Source organism: Micromys minutus (genome assembly GCF_963924665.1).
Source record: "Micromys minutus genome assembly, chromosome: 33".
NCBI classification, from domain to species: Eukaryota; Metazoa; Chordata; class Mammalia; order Rodentia; family Muridae; genus Micromys; species Micromys minutus.
In genome coordinates this window covers 1,293,304-1,311,954 of record NC_137968.1, presented here as the reverse complement: position 1 = coordinate 1,311,954, position 18,651 = coordinate 1,293,304, and the positions used below count along the sequence as shown (strand labels likewise).

At 46.5% G+C, this 18,651-nt stretch overlaps 1 protein-coding gene across 1 annotated transcript in view; it reads right to left on the bottom strand.

Moving 5' to 3' along the window:
- Positions 1 to 16,263, bottom strand: part of LAPTM4B (lysosomal protein transmembrane 4 beta) — a 33,863-nt gene extending 17,600 nt beyond the window's left edge. Inside the window, exon 1 of the mRNA XM_080909366.1 lies at positions 15,997 to 16,263. Coding sequence (XP_080765492.1) covers positions 15,997 to 16,095 — 99 coding nt within the window. The 5' untranslated portion in view covers positions 16,096 to 16,263. The remainder of the gene's footprint in view (positions 1 to 15,996) is intronic.
- Between the last annotated feature and the right edge of the window lie 2,388 nt (positions 16,264 to 18,651).

The following is an 18,651-nucleotide window of genomic DNA, read 5'->3' as shown; positions in this document are numbered from 1 at the left end:
GTACTAGAAAGCAAAATGAAACATGGGGGATGGGCAGGTCCCTGAAATGTGCTAGCCAGACAACCTAGTGCTTACACGAGTGTACACACACACACACACACACACACACACCCACGTGTGCACAAACACACACGATGCCGGAGGCTGTGAAAAGTACTATCACAACCCACCCACAGCACACCCACGTGGAGATGATCATAGCCTACAACTCCCACCTCTACCAATCCCTTCCTTGTTTCTCAGGAGTGTACCACACACTGTGATTAAAAGGGACAATGCTCCTACGTGCCAACAAGCACCTTAATAAGTGCGTTCCCAATCCCTACAAATCCTCTAATTAATTAAAGCAATGCAAAATAATCCCCATTGTGAGAAAACTGAGACTCAAAAGTTAAAAACACTGCTCAAAATCACAGTTAGACCGGAGAGAGATTTGTCATGGGAGCCTCCATCACAAGCCTCGACTTCATGTCCTCTGCTCAAACGTGTGACTTCATTATCTGGGCTCATCTGCCCACACCCCACCCAAGTTCGGAAACTCGAGTGTGCGGTTTTACTCTTCTCAAAGCCTTTTACTAACATTAACTAAAGGCACATCCTACTATGTGGAAGTACTTACTGCAGGAAAGATTCAGAGACAGACTATTTGGTAAACACACTCTGCAGAATTTTTTTAATATGACCATCTCAAGAGATTAATTCAGAATTATTGTATCACTTAGGTTTAATTTTCCCTTCTCTATTTTTCAAACTGTCAGATGCAGCCTGATAAGAAAATTATTTCACAAATACACACACACACACACACACACACACATGCATGATTACTTTAAATACACACACACATGCATGATTACTTTACATGCACATGCATGCATGATTAAATACACACATACACAATTATATTAAATGCACACATACACATGCATGATTATTTTAATAGATGCAAGTATGAGATCAAGGCTGTGGGGGCTTGAGAAAGGGTCTTCCATAGCCCAGGTTGGCCTTGAATTTACTACCCCCACTTCCAGAGTGCTAGAAGCTCTTAAACTACTGGAAGACAACCATGTCTGGTGTATGTTGGTCACTTGACCTTCATCCCGGCACTAACTTAAAAAAAAAATTGTTTTAATCTAGACTCTCACAACGCAGCTTTGATGGTTTGAAATTCACTATGTAGCCAGGGTGGCGTGGCCTGAAACTCCCGAGTTTCTGAGTTTCCTCTGATCTGCCTATTCTCCCTCACAGAGCTACGTACACACTGATAAACTAGTCAGTTTCCTGACATGGTTATTAATAGAAACATTTCTTGGTTTTCTCTAAAGAGCCAAGATAATTCACAAGACACTCTGACGGTCTGGCCGACAAAGTTCATTTGAAGGAAGCTGATGACGCCCATGGAAAGACGAGGAATGTGAGACTATGAGGCTCGAAAGAAAAGCTCTCCGAGCATGAGCATGAGAGAGTTAGAAATGACCGGTCAAGCCAGTTAAGAGTATGAGGCATTGGGGTTGGGGAGCTGGCTCAGTGGTTAAGAGCACTGACTGCTCTTCCAGAGGTCCTGAGTTCAAATCCCAGCAACCACAGGGTGGCTCACAACCATGGGATCCGATGCCCTCTTCTGGTGTGTTTGAAGACAGCTACAGTGTGCTTATAATAAATAAATGAATCTTAAGAGTACTGGAGGAATGATGGTGGTGTATGCCTTTAATCCTAACTCTGAGGAGACCAGCCAGAGCTACACAGAGAAACCGCCTATAGATATCCTAGATAGATAGATAGATAGATGATAGATAGATAGATAGATGATAGATAGATAGATGATAGATAGATAGATAGATAGATAGATATTGAGAGAGAGAGACAGACAGACAAACAGATATATAGTCAGACCAAAAGTAGGCTAATGCCTCCAAAATGTCTCTTGATGTCAAAGCTCAAGGGTACAGCAGCTTTAAAGAAAAACCTGCGGTTACATCCGTATTTGAAGGGGCTGAAATAACCCTGCAACATCTGTCATTTTGCAGAGCTTAACAGTATCTTCCAGACACCACACTTCCTCCTCCAGTTACTCTGGTTTTACGATTTAGCCTGCAGAAACATCAACCATTTCGGTTAATGCGTGTGGACCATGGTCAGGGCCACAGTCTCAAAAGTGATGCTAAGAAGAATGTAGGTACTGGGGGAGGAGCACGGTGTGGGGGGGGGGGGCAAGCTGGAGAGACGGGATGGGGATGCAGTTACCTTAGTAACCTAACCATAATTCCTGACACCAGGGTGAGAGGCTGAGGGTGGAAGATGGTGGAGAACCCTGAAGGCCAGGACATGGTCACAAATGTGAGCCCCCTCTGGATGCTCAGGAAGATTAGGTTTCAGCAGCTGTCACACCGTGTTACCTGCAGGGGTCTGAGGGTGTGGCAGAGGTAGGGTGTGCACCAGAGCCAGAATCGACACAAAGATGAAGGCAAGGGAGAGAAGCAAGCTAACCCCACTTGCAGCCTGGGTGAGGAGGTATCTTGTCACCGCCAGAAATGACGGCTGGGAAGGTGATAAGGTCTTAGCTGCCACATGTTCCTCCACAATGTCAAGTCAGGTCACCATGCTGTCGCCTGCTCCACCCAGCTTCCGGCCCTCCCCAGTCCTGACAACCATGCCTGCCCTGTTTCTGACAGCTTAGTGCATTTCTGCTCTCCCCTCTTGGTTTAACTCAGCCTCTCTCCCCCAACACTCCTACTGCTTTTTTTTACAATTACATTCACCAGACCTTGAACCCCGAGGCCTCTGTATCCCAGGGTCAGTCCAGGAACTGCAGCCTCCATGGGCCCCCGAACTTTGAGGAGTAATTCAGGTAACAATCAATGGTTGGGGTTGGCAAGTGGCTCAGCAGGTAGAACGGGTACTTGCATCAAGATTCGATGAAATGATTTGATCCCTGTCAGGAAAAAACTGACTCCTGATTTGTCCTCTGACCCATATATATATATATATATATATATATATATATATATATATATGTATGTATGTATGTATGTATGTATGTATGTATGTATATGTGTGTGTGTATGTGTATATGTATATATGTATATATGTATGTATATGTATATATGTATATGTGTATACACACGCATACATCCATACACACACAACATACATATATACATACACACATGCATGCACACATGCATAGATACGTAACACACATACCAAACCACCACAAGTACACAGAATTTTCTCTTAATTTTTTTTTTTTTTATTAGAGAAACAAGTTCTTACTATGCAGCTCTGGCTAGCCTAAAACTCACAAAGATCCACCTGCCTCCTGTGTGTTATTCTTAAAAAAAGAAAAAAAAAAAGCTCACTCCTTCTTAGAAAAAAAAAAAAATAAGTATATAGCACCCTCTCAAAATGTGGTACACCTGGACCTTAAACCATTAATAATTCAAGAGCTAAGAATATAGCCTTGTAGCAATTTTTGGTATTCAAAAATCATTATGTTTAATCTATACACACCAAGAAAATGTTGACTGTTTCCATGTTACATTCTGTTCTACATGCTTATAGTAACTAGTAAGATATCAATGCATACTATCAAACCTCTAAAAGAATCAAGTACTGACAAAAATATATTCATACAGTTTTAAGCCAAAATGCTTTTAAAAATCTGTACATGTATCTTTTTAAAATAAAGTTGTAAGAAAAAAAAAGTGGTAAGCTTCTTGCACATCCAAAGGACGGTCAACAACAATGAAACAAAACAAACAGACAGACAGAACCCACAACTCTATCTTGGAGTTACCCCAAATTCCATGTTCCACTTCCACATAAGCTGGTGGAGCATCAGGTAGGTGGACACAGAATCTCAGCAACAAGCCTCAGATGCTGACGGCATCCTCAGCCTTTGGTTGGTGGGAGCCTGGGGTTTGGACATTCCAAGTAATTACCTAGTAATCCCAGAGGTGTGAGGTCTTGTGCAGAGGCGGGTGATAAACAGCTATGGCCCCGGACTTAGAACATTCCATGCGGCCCACGTCCCTGAGGTGTACGCAGGGTACCAATCTCTGAGGAGGTTTGTGGAAGGTGTGGTCCTTTCCAGCTCTCCCTCACCTGACTGCCTCTTCCCTGAGAGCTGAGACCTTCCCGGACAATCCGTCCGACCTGACTTGCCTGTACTGCTACTCAACAGCTGGGCGGGACTTAAGCACCACAAACAGGATGAACGCAGTTGTGTCCGTGAGGATGTGAGGCAGCACAAAGAGGTGGGACAATCAGTCAGCTTGGCAACTAACCACGACCAGATGGACGAGGCCAAACACAAGCTAAAGCCCTGAGAATCCTGGGTAGGAACTTCCTGAGACAGAGCCATTACGTCATCAGTCCTGATGCAAATGAGACCGGAGACGTGCCAGGAATCCAGTAGTCAGGGCTCATCTCCTGCAGAAGACCCAGCAGACACACCCCTGCTCCATTTTCCTGCTTGTGTTTGGGCTGTGTCCTTCAGTGATGTGGGTACCAATAGTTCCTGCGCTGGCAACACCTTTTTCCTTGTTCTTAATTACTTAGGTGGTGTGTTAGGCCCTTGTACCTTCTCCAGAGCTTTCGACCTTAAATCACGTGGCAGATCTCAAACAAACTTGTAGCCTGCACCTAAAGCACCGTCAAGAGCGGTCAGCAGCTTATCCGTCTCCTATCTTTTGGGCCTCCTGGCTGCTGCTGCTGCACCTGGTTCTTCTCTCTCCTCCCCACTCTCTCCTCACAGGACTCAGGAGCAAGCCCATCTCCCAGATGCCCATGCCTCTGATGGTGCCTGCCTTAGTCAGAGTTTCTATTCCTGCACAAACATCATGACCAAAAAGCAAGTTGGGGAGGAAAGGGTTTATTCAGCTTACACTTCCACATTGCTGTTCATCACCAAAGGAAGTCAGGACTGGAACTCAAGCAGGTCAGGAAGCAGGAGCTGAAGCAGAGGCCATGGAGGGATGTTATTAACTGGCTTGCTCCCCCTGGCTTGCTCAGCCTGCTTTCTTATAGAACCCAGGTCTACCAGCCCAGGGATGGCTCCACCCACAATGGGCTGGGCCAGGGATGGCTCCACCTACCATGGGCTGGGCCCTCCCCCCTAGATCACTAGCTGAGAAAATGCCTTACAGCTGTATCTCATGGAGGCATTTCCTCAACTGAGGCTCCTTTCCCTGTGATAACTCCAGCTTATGTCAAGCTGACACAACCAGCCAGTACAATGCCTCTCTTTTATCCACAGTAAGCTTTCTCTTCTGCCATGAAAAAAAAAAAAAAAAAAAAAAAAAAAAAAAAAAAAAACAGCCTAACCGGTGAGCTGGCATTGCAAGACCTTCAATAAAGCAGAGCACCATGGCCTTTGATTCCAGCACTCCAGAGGTAAAAGGGATAGGCAGTCACTCAGTGCAAGACTAACAAAGCCAATATACAAAGGCAGTAGAAACAATCCCAACCAATTTCTCTGAATGGACTTGGTTGAGCTCTGGTATACACTCAAAATGCAAGACTCAAAATGGATGAGGTGGTGCATACCTTTAAAAAAAAAAAAAAGAAAAAGGCTAAGACCATGTAATTAACAAGAAATATAATAGTTGCAGGGAATCGAACACCCTCTGCAAATGGTACAGACATACATGTAGGCAGAATGCCCATGCGCATAATAAAAACAATATCTGCAAATAAGAAATGTGCTTTTTAAAAATATGCTAGGCAGTGGGCAGAAGCAAAGGATACCCCCACCCCCACCCCACCCCCAGGAAGGCGAGGACAGCACCTGACCTGACGCAGTCTCATGAGATCTATGCTTTGGAAGGAAGAGGGTACCCCCATTTATACCCTGGAACTTTGACTGTATGCGTGTGACCAGGCAGGCCTGGCCCGGAATCTAGTCAAGGCTGAGCAGTGGGGACCTAAGATCTGCAGTTTTAAAAACACCTAGAATGGGGGCTGGGGAGAAGGCCCAGTGGTTAGAGCACTGACTGCTCTTCCAGAGGTCCTGAGTTCAAATCCCAGCACCCACATGGTGGCTCCCAACCAATCTGTAATGAGATCTGATGCTCTCTTCTGGTGTGTCTGACGACAGCGACAGTGTGCTCACATATGATAAATAAATCTTAAGAATAGGCCACTGTGCCACACAATGGCCACTTGTTCTCAGGAGCGGTGAGCTGAGGCTGCCAACAGAACCTACATGTGAAGACACACGTTTAATCAGCCGTTCGCAGGTACATCACACCCATAAAAGTTGCTTCCCGCTGACACCTATGACCTCCCCAGGCACAGGTTTTTTTCCTGGCTTACAATACCAGATGCAAAACCCCCTCATGCAGAGCAGGCCTTACATCAAACGGAAAGGCTGTGGATCCCACCCGTGACAGCGGGGCAGCTACTTACTGCACAAGCAGGCACACCCGGTCTGCAGTGTTGGTATTTTGCACACAGGGTCCACAGCCAAGCAGGAATGTTGCTGACAGTTTACACTAGCACCTTATATATAGCCCCTTCGAGCACTAGGAGAGCCAGCCATCAGGACGCTAGTACAGTCTCGGCCTAAACCCTTTACGTCCTGCAAATGCAATGTTTCCAACAATAGGATCCTACTAGATAGTTCTGGCAAATAACCAAAGCAGTAGCCTTTACATTTGGGGGGGGGAGTTTCAAGGGCCTCCCTTGTTAACTAAGGCTCACAGGACACAGAACAACCCTAACATTGGGTTTTTGTTAAATAATGTGATGTCCTCTGGGGGTGTCCTTTTCCACCCACACAGGGAAACTTTCAGAACCCAGCCACACTGTGGTTGTAGACAGATGGAAGTAACATTGTAACGAGTTGTCTTGCCAGGGCCTTTCCAAATCTGCAACAATCCGAGTTATATGTTACTACGTAACAAAACCTTTCCCAGAGGTGGGCAGGACAAGGCCACACCCGAACCACCTTCCCAAAACAAACGGTGGAGTTACAAGGAACTTGGTGAGGCACCCTGAACATCTGCTGTCATGTGTTTTGAGCAAGTGCCAGGCAACCCCAGAGGCTCACAACTAAGACACTAAAATTCCTCAGTCATTCTCCCTGAGCCATTTCCACAGCCTGGAGCGCTTCCATGGAACCTCTCTACCAGGGAAAGTGCTCAGACGTAGTTAGTGACATAACCCAGTTCTCTCTCGCTGCGCCTGCTGGGTCCCTGGGTCAGATGGCCCTGGGTTGATTGGCATCCTTGTTGATTCTCAAGCCACCACACACCTTGGCTGGGCAAACCATCCCCTCCACCCCTAGAATATAATAACCTTTTGCTGGAGGGCAATGTACCCTCCTAGGTCTTAGTCTGGGGGATAATTACCACTCCAGGGCCAGGCTTGATCAGTGGGCCTGTACTGCTCCTCAGGGATGCCTCCTGGCTCACAAAGCCTCCCAGCAGCTCTTCAGCAGTTTGGTAGCTTTCCATCCGTTTTCCCCTTAGCAACTCCAGCTCAATACAAGTCTGTCAGAGACTAGCGTTCGAGGACAAAATGCAACCCCCTCTTAAGTCTGGAACACAAGCCAATAACACCTGCGACCTTCATGTTCCCGGTTTCCCTGGCCTCCCACCAGGCTCCCCTCCTTCCTACCCCCACTCCCTACTTTCTCTTTCTACAGCTTAAAACTGCTTTTGAAACACTAAACAGACCTTGAGAACCATTTTGCTTGGTCTCGCTCTTTCTTTCTCGCCCATTTCCCCACAGGCATGGTCCCCCTCGAACTGAGTCCTGCAGGACTGGACACAAGTCGTGGCACATCTGTCACCACGGTAACCAAGACAAACTTCTTCCTCTACTGTCGTTCTTCTTTCCTCTGGGATGCTCTCTCACTTTATGGACCATCTCCATGTGCTGGGCTAAGTCACTCAGATCTGTCAAAGCCTTTCCCACCAACGGTCTCGGCAAAGCCACTGAAGCTCCCAACCAACCTCAAGTCGTGAACACGGCTCTACCTGGCCCAGGGAACTGGGGTTCAAACACAGCTTCTCTGATAACCCCATTTTCCTCCTTTATGGTCCTCCAGCCCCTGCTATTTGTGGGGACCTAAGATGTAGATTAGCCAAGTGTTCCCAATGGCTCTCAGTCCACAAGGCGCTGGCTTCTCTGTTTCAGATTATGTATGCAGTGGTTTCAGGAACTTCCTAAAGCTGCTCTCAGATGTTTACCTTCCTGTTTAAAGGGCTTTCCCGGTAGGATGGAATGTTTCCATTTCTGAGCAAACTGTTATACAGGTGAGCAGCCCCCCACAACCACACACCACAGTGAAGGAGGGGCTTCTCTAGACCTCAGGAAGGCCCACAGGTGAGGAACTCCAGGAAACAGGATGGGATGGCAGCAGTTTTGCCTATTCTATCCAGAGGGAAGCAGGACTGAGGCCTTCCCGACCTTCTTACCAAGCCCAGAAATAAGACACAGAGAGAAACAAAATGGAGACCTTACAAAGGGTCATAGAGGAGGCAAACTCATCTTTCCCTCTCGGTTAGCATACAGATTCTAGCGTATGTAGGTCATCTGCCTATCTGCATGCCCACCCTACTCCTCTCCCTTCCCCCAATAAGCCTCTTTCATACCAGGTAAGCCATAACCTCTCGGGGACACACCTTGGCCCTGGTCTCTCATTATGTTTCCTAACATCCTTTAGTCCCAGGGATTGGTAAACTCCTTGGTCAATTGAAGAGCCGTTAAGAACTGAATCCCACTATCACAGTTAGTGTCCTCTCTGGGAAAGGAGTACATACTTGGCTGTGGACAGACGCACGTCAGGGACAGTTTTATTCCACTGTATTGATACAGTGCTGTGTCTCATACTGCGTGGGTTCACCAGGGGTGGAGTCAGGCATTCAGTTTCAGGACACAGATAAGATGCTATCTCCAGAGAGGCTGAGGGCTCGATTAGTGGGAAAGCTAATTGTGATGCAGTCTCTCTGGCCTGGCCTAATTTTAGCTGGAGACCTGAGTATGGGGAGGCTGGCTTTTGTCTTTTCTGTAAACTACAATATCGCCAAGGGCAACTTAAGAGTGAGAATGTTCCCCCTTCCCAGTGACAGCTCAGACTGCAAATAAATTCATGGGGGGGCACCTTTAATTTCAGCACTTAGGAGGCCTCTGAGTTCAAGGCCAGCCTGATCTATAGAGTTCCAGGACAGCCAAGGCTATACAGAGGAGACTTTATAAACAGCTATTCTGCCTGTGGGCCGCCTCTGTCTCCAATCTATCCAGGTCCCTCTGTCCCTCTAGCTCCTTTCCTCTTCTCCCTTCTCTATGCCCTGTCGTGGTTTTAGTCCCTGCCCTGTGTTCCTCTGGAGCAAGTAAATCTCCTTTGTGCTGAGAACTTGGTCTCTTGGGATGTCTCTTCACACACTGAATAAATTCCTTTTCCCCGCTTTCTAACTGGCACATTGGAGGCCAAGACTGCCCCAGGACCAATGTGGACCCAAAGCCATGCCTGTTTTTACCCATAGTACCTCCATTTTTGCCAATACCAAGCCCTCCACACAGTGCTCACCTTACAGATGCAGACAGACCCCGTGCCCAGAGCCACTGCACCAAACCCGCACCACGGAAGCACCTGCCCGTGCCATCGTGGAGGCCAAAAGTTTTAAAAATTCAACTGTGTTTTACTAACAACTTAATACTACATTCGCGCTATTAAATAAAATCTATAGCAAGCTATTGACTGGGCCCCAACAGACCAGGCTAAGGAGACCCAGTGTATGGCTCTTGGCCAGGCCACCTAGGGACAACTGCAGTTGCCCCCCCCCCCCCCGGGACTTTCCAAAACACCCAAGAATGTTGTGAGGCTCTTGGCCAGGTTAAGTTGCCCCTGCTCTGAGACTTTTTCACAACACCCAGTTTTGAGAAAATAAACAAGGACAGAATTTAGTGGCTGACAGACACAAGGTCTCATAGAAAAGTTCAAATATGCATCACCATCAGCCTAAACCCCTCATCCAATGAATCCAAGGGTCACTGTAACCCACCAATTCAATGCCACCACCCCCATGCTGTTGCTGAAACCTGCCCTCAGAACTGTATAAAAAGTGTGTACTTTAAAACCTCGGGGTCGTCTCTGTCCTACTTACAGAACTACCCCAGTATACTGAACTTATCAATTAAACCTCTTGACTATTGCATGGTTATCAGTCTATCTGTGTCTCTGTGGGAGTGGACACCCCATCGTTGGGCTGTGCAGGTCCAACACCTGGTGCCGAAACTCACCTCACCCAGCTAAAAGCAGGCGGTTTAATGAGACATTCTGAGAGAGAACAACAAATTCCCAGATCGGCTTTAATTTCATGACAATAGAGTTCCTTCAGCCTTAATCCCTAGACAGAAAAGTACCCAATGCTGACAAGTGATTTTCCTGTTGTTTTGGCTCCCAGTCCCATCTAGAAAGGGGGGTGTACTGGCTGGTTTTGTGTCACCTTGACACAAGCTGGAGTTATCGCAGAGAAAGGAGCCTCAGTTGAGGAAATGACTCCATGAGATCCAGCTGTAAGGCATTTTCTCAACTAGTGATCTAGGGGGGAGGGCCCCGCCCGTTGTGGGTGGAGCCATCCCTGGCCCAGCCCATTGTGGGTGGAGCCATCCCTGGCCCAGCCCATTGTGGGTGGAGCCATCCCTGGCCCAGCCCACTGTGGGTGGAGCCATCCCTGGGCTGGTAGACCTGGGTTCTATAAGAAAGCAGGCTGAGCAAGCCAGGGGAAGCAAGCCAGTAAGTGACATCCCTCCATGGCCTCTGCATCAGCTCCTGCTTCCTGACCTGCTTGAGTTCCAGTCCTGACTTCCTTTGGTGATGAACAGCAATGTGGAAGTGTAAGCTGAATAAACCCTTTCCTCCCCAACTTGCTTTCTGGTTATGATGTTTGTGCATGCGATCTGATACCCTCTTCTGGTCCATCTGAAGATAGCTACAGTGTACTCATACTTAAACTTAAAAAAAAAAAATCATGAACAAAATTGTTGCTATAAACCTTTCCTTGGCCCCTCACATTGTCTCTGAGACATCCCTGGAAAACTGCAATAAGAAAGCTTAAGCCCTCAAAGTTAGGTTTTATGGTTTTTATTTTACTTTATCAGAAAAAAAATGTTTAAGGTTTATTTTATGTGTACAAATAGAACCAGACTTACGTACAGATGGCTGTGAACCACCTTGTGGACACTAAGCAACTAAACCCAAATGCTTTTAATGGCTAAGCCATCTCTCCAGCACCTATTTATTTTCAGTGCGTGAGTGCATGTCTGTCTGTCTGTCTTCTGTGTATGAAGGGGGGGTACTTTCTTCAAGTAAAATAAGAACCAGTTCAAGCCTTTAATCCCAGCACTCAGAAGGGAGAAGCAGGCAGATCTCTGAGTTTAAGAGTGAGTTCCAGGCAGGACTACAGAGAAAAAACCCTGTCTTAGAGGGTGGGTTGGGCATAGAAAATTCAGTGCTCTTCTACAATTTCCAAAGTTCCAAAAGTGGAAAGCCAAGGAACCACACATCACACACACACACACACACACACACACACACATCCTACACAAAAATCTAAGAGAGAAAGAATTTTTAAAAAGCTGCCCAGAAAGGGGCAGGATGGATGGAAAGGGAGAATTCTGGCCTCTTCCTCCTACATGATGGAGATTCATAGTTGACAAAACAAATTAAAGGGACTTTTTTGTTTCTCAACATAATACACTTTGCAATGTGAAACCCACTTTAATCAAGTTAATACCTGGTATTCTGTTAGCTATGCTTAAAGGAGTCATGGAAATTTGATATTAACAAACAGCTTTAATAGCAACCTTTTGTTTTTGTCTAGAATGTCTTTAAAATATCCTTACAGAGGCTGGAGAGCTGGCTCAGCAGTTAAGAGCACTGGCTGCTCTTGCAGAGGACCTGGGTTCAATTCCCAGCAACCACATGACAGCTCACAACCATCTACAATTCCAGTTCCAGGGGGCCTAGCCTCTGTGGGCATCGGACATGCAGGCGGTGCTCAGAAATATACATGACAAATGTTCTAACAACTAGTTACCATTAGGAAAACTAGTTACCATTAGGAAAACATAAAGGGGAATAGAGCTCAGAAATAAATTATACACACACACACACACATCATTAAACAACTCTACCAGCTAATATTTTAGAGCTGCCTCTGATTTTTAAAAAACATAAACCAAAACTATCCAAATTGTTTCAAATCAGATAATTAAAAAGGCTAAACAGCAGAGACCTTAAAAATTATCCACCTGAATTACACCATCAGCAGATGGGATCTGACTGAAAAGAACCTGTCATGTCTCATAGCTAGATGGTTAACACACCCTGATCTGATCGACAGCCATCTGAAACACCCTGCCATTTTAATCTCCCCTAAAAGCTGGCTAGCCGCATACCTGTGCGTAGCACTTGGGAGACAGAGGAAGGAGGATCTGATACAAGTTCTAAGTCAGCCTAAACCATGAGTTCTAGACCAGCCAGGGCTACATACACACAGAGAGTGAAATTCTATCTCAAAACAACCATAAAAAGAGAAATTCTATACACGATCAGCCCGGTTCATGGCTCTCCCCCCATTGCCTAGAGATCAAAAAACCCGGCTCCTCACACAGTATTTCAATCTTTTACAGATGGAACAGTAGACAGTAAACCTATCAGTGCCATGAGTCAGCCCATCCGTGGACTTACTAGCAAGTCATATAACCTGCGGCTGTGGAGGAACTATCAATCTTAGAAGACTACACTGCCACCGTCAAGCCTCAAACGGGATAGCTGGGTGCAGCCGTGCCCTTTTGATCCCAGCACCCAGGAAGCAGAGGCTGGCAAACTCCAAGTTCAAGGCCAACCTGATAGCCAGGGCTACCCAGAGAAACCCTGTCTCAAAAAAAAAAAACAAAAAAAAAAAAAAAACCAAAATTAACAACAACAATACTAATAATAGAAACATGATGAAAGGAAAATAAAGTTAAAAGGGGAGCATGAAAGCCTGCTAAAAGTTATGCCAATTTCATAGACAGTTACCAAGAGAATGAAGGCATTAGGCTTGAACCAAGCGGCAAAGCCAGTAAGTCAACCTTTCACATCATTTAAGCTGATCCATTTCCAAATACCCAATGAATATATTCTAGATTAAAAAAAAAAAAACAGCTTGCAATGGCTGTGGCCATTTGTACTTAAGAGTGTACCCAGTGGGGCTGGAGAGATGGCTCAGTGGTTAAGAGCACTGACTGCTCTTCCAGAGGTCCTGAGCTCAAATCCCAGCAACCACATGGTAGTTCCAACCATCTGTAATGGGATCCAAAACCCTCTTCTGATGTGTCTGATGATGGCTACAGTGTACTCACATACATAAAATAAATCTTTGAAAGAAAAATGTTCAGAGCAGTTGAATGTACACAGAATGGCCCCAAACTAAAAATAGCTCCATCTCTGGGAAACACACAAATAAGAAATGGTGTATTCTAAGCAGCCAAACATTAAGCCAATCACACACTCCCAACACTAGGAAAAGTTGTGTCTTCCAAGTGAAAGGAATAAGAACGGAATTCAGGTGCACAGTGAGACTCTGTCTGTAGCCCAGCCTCCGCCCCTACCCTGGCACCCTAAAGAGAACCAGGAAGAGGAGGAAAAGAAAACCTTATTGGGTAGAGATATGGGTTAGTCATGTTGGCATATCCACTGTCAATCTCGTGTATGTGAACAGTAATTTAATAAGAAAAACACTGAAATCAGTGTTATATTTCTGAAAACCTTTGATAGTCAAGGCAAAAACCACAAGTTTTTAAAGGCTCAAAGAAAAAACGACTATCACATGAACTGTGACCGCAAGCTCTTAGCCTTGATTTCCATCCCTGGCACAGGAATGAAATCTCACTAGGAATATTTAAATTTAGCTTACTGAGCACTGGACATCCCATGAAGCACCTGGTTAGTAAAAAGTTAGTAAAAAGTGAGCCTTTCATAAGGCAGGGATACGAAACAGCAACTTTAAAAAAAAAAAAAAAAATATATATATATATATATATTAGTGATTTCTATTTGGAGAAGTCTGCCTTTGTCATACCAATACAGGATGATTGGAAAAGTTCAATCCACATAGTTCAAGTAGGTTTATTTCTTTATTTGGGCTCAGCCTACATGGGGCTCTATTTCAACAGCCATCCACGCCTTCTTTCTTGTGAATGACCAGGTGAGACAGAGCCCGGAAGTGGGAGGCTGTAGGAAGGAGAGAAGTAGGTGCCGGGTTTTTCCTCAGGCCTTAGACCCCAACCAACCTTGACCTTTTTAAATGGAAATTAAGATCTTAGATAACCAATTTGTATTTAAAACTATAAGGGGACCCAACTACAGAACAAGAAGTTTTCAATTCAATAGTCTAGGGAAATAGATTTCTGTATAGTCTGGGTACCTAACCCTGGTTTCCGGTCTTCTGGGAAGCTATCATGCAAATGGCTGAATTACTGAACGCGTTTGCTACACACAGGGCAGGCTCCTACAGGAAAGGAAGCCTAGGGAGAGGTTGGCTTTTGTCACACCAAAAGCACAGTTGGATGACTGCCAACAGCCAGGCTCAAAGTAGATTTATCTCTCCCGTAGATCATGTAGTACATTTGCCTAATGCAATGCCCTAGATTTTACGAATTGCATCCAACCGAAGCACTTGCAAACCTGCAGATCTGAACACTTCCAAGGAGGACACAGACATCTGTAGACGACTGTCTGCCCTGACTGGCCATCGATAAAAGCACTACGTGAGGCCACTTACCACACTCCAATTATGATTTTAAATTCCTGTAAACCCCCTGGCTTTGAGAAAAAGTCAGGGTTGAGCCAATACATTAATGTTCCATCTGCAATCACACTGCACAGAACCAACATATACCAACAGCCTGCTGGAAGGCTTTTAAGGCTAAAAATTTCTATTATGTGGCCACAATGGACCCAACTAAAGAAAACTTGAAGCCATAAATAGAATAACATCACATGGAAGGGGAATGCGCTATTTAAAACGGCACAAGGCGGTTTACAATTCAATACCTTACGTTATGTGTGTGTGTGTGTGTGTGTGTGTGTGTGTGTGTGTGTGTTTTAAAACTACCAAAGGGAGCTAAGAATGTGTTCTAACTGAAAAGTTATCTACGCCGCTTAACTCCCTCTTTTAAAGACACTTCTTTGTCCTGCAGCCTTATTCACTGCCAAGTAGCTCGGCTCTAACTCGCTTAAGTGATGTTACAAAATCCAAAATGCAGAGGAATCCGACCCAGTCCAAGGTTGCCAAGCATCCTCAACCAAGGGCAGCGAGCGCCACAGGGCATAAATCCATCAAGATAACTTGACGGTCCCCCGGAGAATCACTGTTTGTTCTCGACACTAATGAGATCTTACTTAGGAGCGCCAACCTGAAGGCTAGCCTTTAAAAAATAAAAATAAAAAAACAATCAAACACACGAACAAAAAAACTCCATCTGCCCGCTGTGCCGATTCAGAAGAATCACCTGCCCTGTTCAGCAGGTTGCTGAGAGGTTGCTAAGATGGCTTCTCCAAGCCAACTGGAACGCAGGCACACTGGGGGTGCCTTCCCTGTGTGCGAGCTGGAAACACGCATTTGCGGGGAAAACCCTCTGGACGGGGAGCAAAAAACTTCCCAACCGTTGCTGCTCGGACGCGAACTCGAGAGAGCAAACGCTCTGCAGCCGCGGTGGTGCAGCACCGGGGGGTGAACAAGCCCGGCTGGCACCCCCAGAGCCCCGTAGGCGCACACGGGGCGCGCGCGCACGCACACACACACACACACACACACACACACTCACACTCACGGCCCGGCCACTGCAGCCCAGCTCTCCCCGAGAATTAACTTTCTAATAATACAACTTTAGGCGGATGATCCCGGGCGGCCCCCAGGCCGAAGCCGACCTGGAAGCGACTTAAGCGGCGCGCGTGGGGACCCCGGGGGGCCTCCCCTCTCCACGCCCGGCCGCGCTCACCAGGTACCAGATGCCCAGCAGGATGGTGCCGGTGCGGACATGGCAGCACAGGCAGCAGCTGTGGGAGTAGAACCGAGTCCAGGGCGCGACCATCTTCATGGCTCCGGAGCTCGCACAAGTTTGCCAGAGCCTCGCTCTCTTCGATCCGGGGCTCCCCGCTCGCACGGCCCGCTGCTCCGGCCCCTCTCCTTGGCCGCCCCGACGCTCCGACTGCTCGCCCGACCCTTGGCTCCGCGCTGCACCGAGAGGCTCCGAGTGGCCGCTGCGATGGGACACTGGGCTCCAGGACCGCAGGGACGCGAGGGGGCGGGGAGGTCTGGGTCACGTGACCTGCCCGGGCTCGTGACGTCACCGCGGGCTCCAGCCAGCTGCGGGCTCTGGGGGCGCTGAGCCAAAGAAATGCACGGTTGATGGACCCTCGGGGAGGCTCCAGAGTTTTCCTCCGGAAATGGGGGTGCGCCTTTGCTTGGGATGCAGATTCGTCCCAGCTGTGTTGGCCTCGCGTCGGGCTTGCAGATAACCCGTGGGTGCTGTGCTAGGGTTGTAGTTATCCTGGAAACTGGCGGAAAGGAACGAAAACTGCTTCCTTTCCGCTGTTTGTGTGATTATTCCGGTCAACTGCGGTACTTCGAACCACCGCAGAGAGTAGTCATTTGTCTCAGCTTCCCAGCTCAATTACGCTGGTAGAAATCTTTTCCCAGAAAATACAATGTGTGTCAAGGGCACCTCGCTGGGCTCCCGTGGCATTTTTAATAATGACTGAAATTCTTTTAAAATTATCATCGGACCAATTACTGCCAAGAGGTCTATGCAAGATACACAGCGTTGAAAGAACCCATAGGACTGGGGGTTGGCTTGGAGCGCCTTCCAGCTGCTGTTTTGTCTTAAAGGACAGGATCCAAGTTTAGCCTTTGAAGACCACAGTGATAGCTAAGAGTCTCTGGTAACTTAACCCTGGCGGTGGTGGTGGTACACGCCTTGAATCCCAACACTTGGGAATGAAGTACACCAGCCTGGTCTAAAGAGCAAGTTCCAAGACAGCCAGGGCTGCTAGAGAAACCCTGAGAGAGAGAGAGAGAAGAGAGCAGAAGAGAGGGAGTGGAAAAGAGAGGAGAGGGAGAGGAGGAAGGAAGGACAGACAAAGGGCCGAATGAGGTTTCATTTCAGAATTGGAACAAGAGGGGTTGGGGATTTAGCTCAGTGGTAGAGCGCTTGCCTAGCAAGCTCGAGGCCCTGGGTTCGGTCCTCAGCTCAGAAAAAAAAAAAAAAAAAAAAAAGACAAAATAACAGAATTGGAACAAGAAATAAAATGGTTTTAAATTTAAATGCATGTCAAATAAGTTGGGAGTTGACTGAGGATAATGCTAGCTAGGGAGGCTTCAGAGCAAGATTGGTTAGTTTCACAAAGACGTGCACGTACCCCATTCTTGTGTGGTTTAAGCTTGGCTTCTGTTCCCAGAGATACCAAGTGAAGATCCTTGAGCCGAAATGCAAACGTGATAACCGTTGTGGGAGGAATTAGAAAAGCCCAGTGTTTGTGCCTTTGCTCCCTAACATTAAAGATAATTTTCTCTCTGGGATTGTCTATTGTTAGTTACAGGCTGGGGCTTTCCGCTCTTGTGGAGCGTTATCTAAGCCTGCAAGAAGCTCTGAGTTCTATCCTCGGGGTTGCAAAAACTTAGTATATAATTATGTCTACAGCCATTAGTGCCCAAGCACTGGTGTTCAGAAAAGGGATGGTAACATAAAGACTGAAAATTCACACTCTTAGAAAGTTACCCTGTTACTGCCCTCTCTCTTCTTTTCCCACCAAGATTTCGGGTTTATTAAGCAAATGACACATTAATTCAGGTGAATTCCGTATTTCAGAAAATTTACTATTCTAGATAGGAAGTCACAGTAGGCAAATTGCTACAGATTTTAAAATAGAGAAGCTAGCTGGAGAAAATGTGCACACTGAAGCTTGGCAGAGAAACCAAACAGCTCCGACATCTTTGGAATGATCTTGTTGGAATGCAATAGAGGATTGCCGGAAAAACAAGAACTGAGCCCGGTTTGGGGGCTCACATTTTTAATCCCAGCACTCAGGAGGCGGGAGGCAGAGGCAGGTAGATCTCTGTGAGTTTTAAGTTCAGCCCAGTCTTCGTGGTGAATTCCAAGTCAGTTCCAGACCCTGTCTCCAAAACCAAACAGCAGGAGAGAGAACTGGGCTTCCCCCTGTAAATTAGATAGAGCGCAGAGCCAGGTTATTCGCTTTTAGTTTTCATTTGGGGCTTTTTTTTTTTTTTAAGATTTATTTATTTATTATATGTGAGTACACTGTCGCTGTCTTCAGACACACCAGAAGAGGGCATCAGATCCCATTACAGATGACTATGAGCCACCATGTGGTTGCTGGGATTTGAACTCAGGACCTCTGGAAGAGCAGTCAGTGCTCTAACCACTGAGCCATCTCTCCAGCCCAGGTTTTTTGTTTGTCTGTTTGTTTGTTTTGTTTTGTTTCGTTGAGACCGAGTAAGGCTAAGTAGCCCAGACTAAACCTCCCTGTTGATGGTCTTTTACTATAAATTGTAATGCTAAATACCTGGTTGCTCCCTCCTCTGGGAGGGATGGGAGAATCTGTGAATCCACCCAAGTGACTGAGTTTAGGTCTCC